This window comes from Hevea brasiliensis, chromosome 11 (genome assembly GCF_030052815.1).
Source record: "Hevea brasiliensis isolate MT/VB/25A 57/8 chromosome 11, ASM3005281v1, whole genome shotgun sequence".
NCBI lineage: Eukaryota > Viridiplantae > Streptophyta > Magnoliopsida > Malpighiales > Euphorbiaceae > Hevea > Hevea brasiliensis.
This window is the reverse complement of record NC_079503.1, coordinates 57,091,766-57,101,440: the sequence shown is the minus strand read 5'-3', so window position 1 is coordinate 57,101,440 and position 9,675 is coordinate 57,091,766. Positions and strand designations below refer to the sequence as shown.

General features: G+C 26.8%; 1 protein-coding gene across 3 annotated transcripts; it reads right to left on the bottom strand.

The window, feature by feature from the left end:
* Positions 1-1,534: 1,534 nt before the first annotated feature.
* LOC131168862 (uncharacterized) lies at positions 1,535-4,688 on the bottom strand. Of its 3 annotated transcripts, none has more exons than XM_058130061.1 (6): positions 4,541-4,688; positions 3,600-3,823; positions 3,349-3,525; positions 3,039-3,263; positions 2,806-2,934; positions 1,535-1,939 (listed from the first exon to the last, which is right to left on the bottom strand). In XM_058130061.1, exons 2-6 carry the CDS (start codon positions 3,810-3,812, stop codon positions 1,709-1,711), a joined length of 975 nt encoding a protein of 324 aa, XP_057986044.1. In that variant the 5' UTR covers positions 3,813-3,823; positions 4,541-4,688; the 3' UTR covers positions 1,535-1,708. The 3 variants fall into 3 exon arrangements, with proteins under 3 accessions (XP_057986044.1, XP_057986045.1, XP_057986046.1); XM_058130062.1 differs by having other exon boundaries at positions 3,600-3,793; positions 4,541-4,659; XM_058130063.1 differs by lacking the exon at positions 4,541-4,688 and having other exon boundaries at positions 1,536-1,939; positions 3,694-3,829.
* Between the last annotated feature and the right edge of the window lie 4,987 nt (positions 4,689-9,675).

The window sequence follows — 9,675 nt, the reverse complement described above, 5'->3', positions numbered from 1 at the left end:
GACCCTTGACCATTACGTAATTGTAGTCAAAATAAAAGTCTAAATTAATTAGGATATAAGTATTAGATTTTAATATAAATTGTTATTAATTTATTTCATATTATAAATAAAATTGATAAGTAACCCTAAGATAAGTATTAAAAAGAGCAATGATTATGTGAAACTTAATGAGAACAAGACAAAGATAAACATGCTATACTATAAGAGAATGTATTTTTTCAAGAGTAATTTCTTCCAATGGCAACTATATTATTTTAAGTTAATTGTCCATAAATTTTCAAAATAATGATTTTGTATGCAATATGTAGTAATAATAGGATTTTGTTGCATAAAAAATAAAAATTAACTTTATCTACATTTTTAACCCACTTTTATATGAAAATTAAATTATATAAATATTTGGTAAATTAAAATTAATCTTATTTACAAAAAAATATATTTTGGCATATAAATAAATTAAATTAAATATTTAATAAATTATAAAATAAATTAACACGTTAAAAATAAATTATTTTAGGTTGTAATTATTTGGGCCTTATGCTTTTTTAAAATAAAATATGTGTATAATTTTATTAATTTAATTATTTTTAGGGTAATTTAATAAAATAATAAATTAATTAGTTGAATAGAAACTTGAAGCTGTTTACAAATTAAATTTGTTTGTAAATTAAATTATCAATACTTAATTAATTTTTGTCACTTAGTAAATGTCAGTAAATGTCACTTAATTAAAAGAAACTCTATGGATAATGATTACTTGTGTATGAAATTTATTTATAAACAATAATTACTATTCAAACTATTTGTGCATAAGTTTAAAAATTGCATATTTAGATAAGAAGTTTGATTAAAAAAAAATAATAATAACACATAAGACTTTTAACGAGATTACACCAGGCATAAGGGGGGGTGATTGACGCCTTTCCCTTACATATCCACCATCCCAAATCTAGACATTGAGCTATGATAATAACGGTCGTGCAACCTCTGCAAGGACTAATTTGTCATCCATGACTCTATGGGAAAATCGAGTGCATCAATTAACTTCTACCAGAAATTGATGCCTCAGTCAAATGTCCTCGAAAGAAATAATAAATATATCCCGATTATCATCCAAGTGACGACTCCTATTTATCTATGCCTTTATGACATAAATCCTTAGTACCATTATAGTATTATGAGAAAACGATAGTTGCTAATGAACTCAATTCTATTAAGATTGTATAAATTGTATGTTTAGAAAATGTTATTTAAGGAGGTAATACTTAAGTGAGACCAATCAGACTCCAACATCTTTCCTGAGCATTACTTAGTGTACTTTATGCAATTCCAATAGATAATCTTTCGTCTCACACCACATGACCCACATTTTGTCAAAATAAAAACTAATAAAATATCTTATTCTGACTAGAACATACGTGGCCTCACCAAGGTTGTTCCTAAGTGATGTTGGATCATAACAGAGTATAATAAAAGAGGAAATATTTTTTTTCAAAAAAAAAACTCCAATAAATTTAAAAAAAAAAATTAAAAAAAAATTAAAAAAAAAAAAAACCCTATCAAAGTTGATGTCAGGAGAAACAACGCATCTCATACAGGCAATGCTAAGAGCACAGTATCTGCGATGACTTAATATCAATACACAATCCACTGTCTTCCAAGAAACCAGCATTCATACTTCAGATGCATGTGCACAGACACACGTAATCTAGTAAAACCTCTCTCTGTCATGAGGTGAAGAAAAGTCGATATTTGGACCAAGAGGAATGGTTCCAAATGGATTTATAGAAGGATGGCTTCCATAATAATGACGCTTAATATGTTCCATGTTTACAGTGCTACTCATACCAGGAATTTGGTAAATGTCTTTGGCATAGTTGAACAGGTTTGGGTACTCTCTTAGCAGCTTTTTGTTGCACTTGAAGTGAACTGCGTAAACCTGTAGAAAAAGTACAATTAAATCCATAAGATATACTCACAATCTAATTGGAAAAGTATGTAAAATGCACGTTATTGGTATTTGATAAAGCTCCACAAAGGGCAAACTATGCTGTGGAAGAAATTCAAGATCCCGGATAAAATTCTAGGGATAGTAGTCATTTTTCATAATAATACTAGTTATTTAATATATATATATTTAGAGAGAGAGAGAGAGAGAGAGAGAGAGTTTTTCTATAGTTGCAAAAGAAAAACATTAGTTAGGCCACAAATTACTGTCACTAGACCATAAAACAAATTATTACTAGAAAATAAAAAAATTCTACTTATCTAGACAAACAAGTCAACATGTTGATGGTCATATTCTTAAGACTATATAAATTATTCTAGAATATTGTAGAATATAGAGAAGGCAGCAATTGTTTTAGAGTTTGTTAGCTTGTAGTTGATGTGGCTTTTAGTCATTGGATGAACTGTTGTATATAAACAATATCGAAAGTAAAGAATGTGATCTGCTCATTCCTACAGTTTTTTTCTTTACAAGTTTCTTCATATGCTTGTAGTTGATGTGGCTTTTAGTCATTGGATGGACTGTTGTATATAAATAATATCGAAAGTAAAGAAATGTTATCTGTTCATTCCTCCTGTTTTTTCCTTTACAAGTTTCTTCATATTCTCATCCTTAAATTCTTTTCAGCAGCTGAGAAGGCAGGGGAAAAGAAAATAAAACTTGGGGAAAGCCTGGAATCTTGTAGTCCATGTGTGACATCTTACATGTCCTCCATAGATGAAAAGAGGATTATATGCAAGTCAAGAAATATGTCTGATAATATATCTATATGTACTTTTCATGTGAAAATCTAGTACCTCATCAAATCTTATGAGGGAAACAAACAACCGAATATCTGCTTCGGACAGAGTGTTTCCACATATATAGCGTTGCTTTCCAAGTATTCTGTCACATTTATCAAGTGCTTCATACAATAGTTTAACAGCCTGCAGTGAAGGACCAATGAAATTTTCAACTAAGGAAAGAAATATTCAATAAATGCATACCTGGCCTAGTTTATCCCAAAATAATACACCATTAAATAGCTTACCTCCTCATAAGGCCCTTGCTTCCTTGCAAACCCACATTTATAAACACCATTATTTATACCATTGTATATCCATTCATTGGTTTCATCAATCTGAGTTTGCAAGTGCGAAGGATATAGGTCCAAAGCTGAATTCTCAGCTATATCATTAAATTCAGTATTGAACATTCGAATAATCTCAGAACTCTCATTATTAACAATTGTCTTGAGCTTCTTATCCCATAGCACCTATCACAAAACAAACACAGAACATTATTGAAGAGAATGTAGAAAACAAGAGATAAAAAGACAACTTTATGAGGAATAAACATACAGGAACTGTATATTTTCCAGCATAGTTTGTACTTGCAAGCTCATAAAGTTCCCTTATACTTTTTGCCCCATTCAAAGGGTCAGGCTCAGCTCCTGGTTCCTCTGTCTCTGAAGCAGGAAAAACCCATCCCATATGTTCATCACTGTCCTTGGTTCTTTCCCATATGGGTTTTGCAGACTGAACAGAGTAAGGAAGAAAGAAAAATAACACTTTAGTCATTATAATCTGAATCTATGTATTTCAAAATTTACCGTGAAACTAATGGCTTTCTCAAGTCCTTTAATCTTCAAGTATGCAAGGCACCTGGAAGCCCAGGGACAGGCATATGATATATAAAGATGATACCTTCCGGATTCTGCTGGATATTGACAATTCGGGTCTCGTGAAATAAAGTTGCGGAATGTTGAAACAGTCCTCAAAAAAGCCCCCGAGTCAGACATTTCATCTAATGCAGATCGAGCCATCAGAAAATGACCTTATGAATTACAGAAATTCAAAAAGCTTTAGGCTATCAAACAAAACCAGGATTATTAACAGCAAATCCAAAGGCAAGCTATCTAAAATATAGAATTAGCAAGTGGTAAACAACTAAATTTTATGAGCATCTATACAGAGGTGAAATGACCAAATTTTTTGTCAGAAGCCTGCTGCTAACGATAGGATGACCATCAACACTTCCAGGAGTGCTGCAATTTATTTTGCAACAAGTGATCTCAGGCACTAGAAGGGCATAACACAATACTAATTATTTAAAAGTTCTAATGACTAATGAAAACAAGGAAATTAATTCCATAAGTATTGCAGGAAACTACTCTCTCTCTAAAGCAAAGGAAGAGTTCATCGAGCGTTATCACACAAGGTTCCCGATCTGAATTTCTGAATCTAATTAAACCAATCATTAAGTATGCCAAACTGAAACTAAAAACAGATCAAGTCATGAGCGATTAATTACTAAAAGCACATGAGAAAAAAAAAAAAAAAAAAAGAGTTAAGGAAACCTCAAAAAACCCCTTTTTTTTCTTTGTTTGTGAACTACTTTCATCATTTTTCAACAAGATATCTCTCATCCTCTTGATTGCAACAATTCATCAAATCCATCAATTGCAATTCAACAACGCATGAAACCATGAAATCATAATCTAATGAAACAGTCTGGACAAAAGATTAGGAAATTAGTAAGTGCTTTAGTTACCTTCAAAAAGAACGGAGAGACGAGAAAGGAGATGTTCCTTCTTCTTGCTGGGCCCAAATGCTAAATGGGTTTTGCAAAATCATCACACTCACTTCTCCTTTGTCTTTGTGTGCCTGTTGACTTTGTTTAATTATAAATCTTTTTTCTTTTTCTTTCCGTCTCCTCATTGTGCAATCGGTTTCGGGTAAATAACCCAAGATTTTATAACAAAAAACCCGAATCTTTAAATTAAAAACTGTAAAAAGCAAATTAAATCCAACCAATTGAATTTAAAATTATAGTATTTTGACTTTGGAAGTAATAGTGTCAATTATCAATAATTATAAAATATTTAGCAATTTAACGATTGAAATAGCATTTAGAGTAAGATAGTAGAATTATAAATAAAAACTTCTTATTTTATTAGTTTTCACAATTTTTTAAAATAATCTATAAATAAATTTAAAAATAATAATAAATATAAAATCTAGTTGACATGGAGAGAGTTTAGTAGTCATAGCACTCTTATAATAACTTGGAAATACAGGTTTAGAATTTTGTTATCAAAAAATATATAAAATATAACTCTTCTAAGTGTATGTATGAATATAAAATTATAATTACAAATTTAAAATATAATTGACACATAAGTATATAATTATGATTTACATATATTTATTTAAATTAATTTTTTTAACTGTGCGATGTTGGTTATAATCTTTTTATATATAATTTTGGATTATTTTTTTACATAACATAATATTATTATAATATATTAATTTTAAATAATCAATTAAATTTAGTTATTTGTTATCATAAGATTAAATTACTATGACTGTATATTACTCTTAATTATTGATTTATATATATTTTTTTTTAATTTTTTATATATAATTAGTCAATTAATGCTAAACAAGATAGGAGCGTATTATTTTAATCCATTTTTTTTATTTTATTATTTATATACTCTAAGGTTTCTTAGTTTCACTATTTATATATTTTAGTATAATATAAATATATTAACTGAGAGATTTTTTTTACATATAATTTGAAGTAATTATTATAAAAATTACTTATGGTATTAAGTTTTAGGAGTCTTAACACAAAAAATTAAAGTCAAAATAAAATCAAAATTTATGAACTGTTAAATAATTAACTTTAATTTTTTTATTAATTAAAATTTAAATATTATAAGTTTGTGAATATTTAGAATAATTAAAAAAATAAATTAGTGGAAGTGAGATTTAGTATTTATGAATTTTTATTAATTTTATTACAATGGATTAAATAATTGTTAATGAATTAATAATATTTATATTATTAAGATTATAGAATTACCAAAATTTTAAATTAAAAATTATACCAGAATTTTTTATATAAGTAGAATTACTATTAAAATTATATTAAAAATTTTATTTTATTTTAATTATACTAATATTAGAAATAAAATTTATTTACAAATTTAATTTGTCACATAAACTTTCATAGCGACATATTATTTGTTACAAAAATTATTAACAGTGAATTATTATGAATTAATTAATGATAGATTTATTGTTGCTCAGTATTATTATTAGCAATGTATTCATGTACAATTCACTCAAAATACTATTGTTATTCTTTTTTAGCTTAAGTAATATTCCTAATAGAATATAATTTTGAATTTTAATAAAAAACCAATTTAATCAATCAAATTAAAAAATTTGCAAATATTAATAAATTTTTATATTATTTATTGACAATTTAAATTTAAATATAAAATTAATCTAACTAATTAAATTAAATATATATTTTTTAAATAACTTAAAAGGCTATTCCCTTTGTCTCCCTTTTCAACAATGAAAAAAAATCAATACCCAACACCAAAAGATATGGTTAATGATGGTGGTTATTTAATTTAACTTTTGTGGTAACACTTAATAGGTAATTCTCGATTATATAAATTAAATATGAAAGTTAATTTTATTGATTTAAAGAGAAAATATAATTTTATAGTTTTTGAAATAAGAGATATAACCTTAATTAATTTATAAATTAATTGAAAAATATTCCTAACCGTAAAAATAATGAAATGAAAACATATTTATGAATAAAACTCTAACCATTTTATCTCTATATGTTTCATTTTAGGAAAAAACTATCAAAATAATTTATTAGATGATATATATATATATATATATATATATATATATATATATATAATGTGTTGTATATAGCTGTTTTGCTTCATTTAAGATATCAGATATGAGCAAATCGAGTTTATTAACTATTTATACACATATTTTGGAAGAAATAGAAAAAATATATTCCTATGAGATTTGCAATTCTATTTTTACAAGAATCTATTAAATGGCTAATTAGTTCTTAAATAACTATTATTAACAAATTATATTTCTTTTATAAAATTTTATTTCAGATTGTAATAAAAAACTTAATTAAGTGAAAGTTAAATATAAATAAGACTAAAAATTTTAAATTTATATAAATTTTAAAATTAATTTAAATAATAAAATTAATATAATAATTATAAATAAATATAAGTAATTAAAGGTATTGTTTGCAAATAATAAAAGTATTAAGTCTTTTAAACTTCCTTGCATAATGATAAATTATAACTATCCAACCATAATATATTAAGGTGGGATAGTTATTATAAATTTTGTTGTTGGGCGAATATAATTTGTTCATAAATGAAAATATCGTTATGACGGGTTAAAGTAAACATCATTTATTTCCACTAAAAAATCATCTTCTAATTGTTGGTGGGTAATGCTTTTATTATAAACTATTATTATTATTGTTATTTAAAACTTGTAATTATTATAATTTCAGTATATGATAATTTTAAAATTTAAATCATATACCGGATTTTATTTTGTTAATGATTTTTAGAATAATTAAATCGTTGATATATTTTTTTTAAAATATTTAATAATTAAAATTTTAATTTAAAATTTATATTTTATTTAATGATTTTATTTAATTATCTCATAATATTTTTAAACTTAAATGATATCTACTAATATTTCTAAATTTAAAAGGCTTGTACTTCCCAATAACTTTTTAAATTTAATAGAACTCTGTCTGAACTCTAAATATTTACATAGTTTATATAAAATAAATTATAAATTTAAAAATTTTCATATAATATATTTAAATTTCTTTTATTTAAATGGAATTCTATTTAAATTAGAACTTGTTAATATAAAATTTTATTATATAATGGTATAGCTTGTATTTTTTTAATAAATTTTATGATGAGAATCAAGCTACATCCACGACAAAGGATTTCATCCAAGGTCCAATTACTAGAGCTAGAGCTAAATCACTTCAGAATTTAATTTGTGAAATCATAAGGAGCAAGGATTATAAGCTGGAATGGCATGAAGAAAAATATAAATGATTAAATTTGGTGAAAATTATGCTTAGAAGTGACCAGGTGTCATGTGGAGCATTAGATTACATGGAATAACCTGTGGATATGCATGCACCAGATCTAACCCATGTACATGTATCTGATGGCACCTTTTTCAAGGAATATTCCTTGTTGTTATAACCACCTCTCTTTTGGACTTAAATGCTCTTACTTGCTGCTGTATTAAATTTACTTTTTGTAAGGAGTTTTTAGTCTTTTGATAGATTAATTTTTGTTTGGACTTAAAGCCCCTTACACTGTTACTAAAGTAGGGATATTTTTGTCTTTAGCTTTGAAGCCAAGAGGCTATAAATACAAGTGTAATGAGAGGGTGGAAGACACACTTTGAATATTAATGAATGATTATTTCTGCTCCATTAGTGAGTGAATTGGCTATTACCTTTGTTCTTGTGAAGCTCATTAACTTGCTAAGATTCTATCTTGCAAGGTTTAATGTGCATAATATTCTTGGTTTATTCATTCTCCATATGAATTAGGTCAAGAATCCCATTTCTGATATTTTCTTTGAATTACACAATAATCTGATTGTACTGGTTCAAAGATTCAAATTCATACATCTTGATTTGGTGCTTTCCATGTTGTTCATTTAATTCTTGAATGTGGGTTTTCAAGTTACCAATTACTTGAAGGTTCACATCAGTTTTTGGTATCAGAGCAAAGGGACGTCCAAACAAGGTAGATTCTCTATTTGCTTCTTATTCTTTTTGTTTGTTACCTTTTTCATATTTGCTGTTTGGCTCTAGTTCCATATTTGTTTCTTCTTCTTCATCTTGCTTCTGGTTCTTTCTTGCTAAACCTTATTTTGCTTCTTATTGTGTTTATGTTATTCACATTTTTGTTCATTGTATGCTTGACCGAAATTGGCTCTTGGGGTTTAGTATGACTTGTTTGTTTAAAAATTTGTTTTGTTGAGTTTGTCTTAGGGTTTTGGGTTAATCAAGCCAAAGCCATTATTCTAGCTATCCATCTTGCTTCCTTCATTTTGATATCAAGCATGAGAGATTATTTGGGTCATTGAGTTCGACTTACCTATTAGGCCTGAAACTTTACCAGCATTATTTGGGTGTGTTTAAGACGTTGGGTGTAAATTTTGGGGGTTGTTTGATATTGTTTGCCTACTGAACCAAAATTTTGCGGTAGATCCGATCAAATTAAGTTCACATAGCAAATAGACCCAGAAATGCCTGAAAATTTACAGGGTATTTATACCCCACTTCGGTAGTTCCCATGTCACACCCTACCCCTCTGTAAGGCATAACATGATCCCGTAGTATACCTAATGAATTACCAACTCCGTCTACTAATAACCCATTAAATACACTACAAGGGATTTTCAAAACTTTTCTTACTTCTTTTACAGTGGTGAGAACTATTTACAGGTGTTAAAACCTTTTTGAACTGAAGTGATAGAATGGACACATTTGAATTATTTGGAATTTCTGTAAAAATTTTGGCAGAGTGCTCTCTGTATTTTGGATAAAACAGTTCTTTAGAAAACCTGTAAAAAGCACTTCAATATGTATTTGCAAATCTCAACTCCAACATATTTCTCAACACAACATTTTTCTCAACTCAAATCCGCAGTGATTTTTCAAAGACTGAGATACAAGAAATATAATACAAAACTATTCAAGTAAATGAAATCTCAAATTTACATTTACAATAATTTACATTTAATTACAAACCAAAATATTTTACAAGAGTTTCTATACAACTGCTC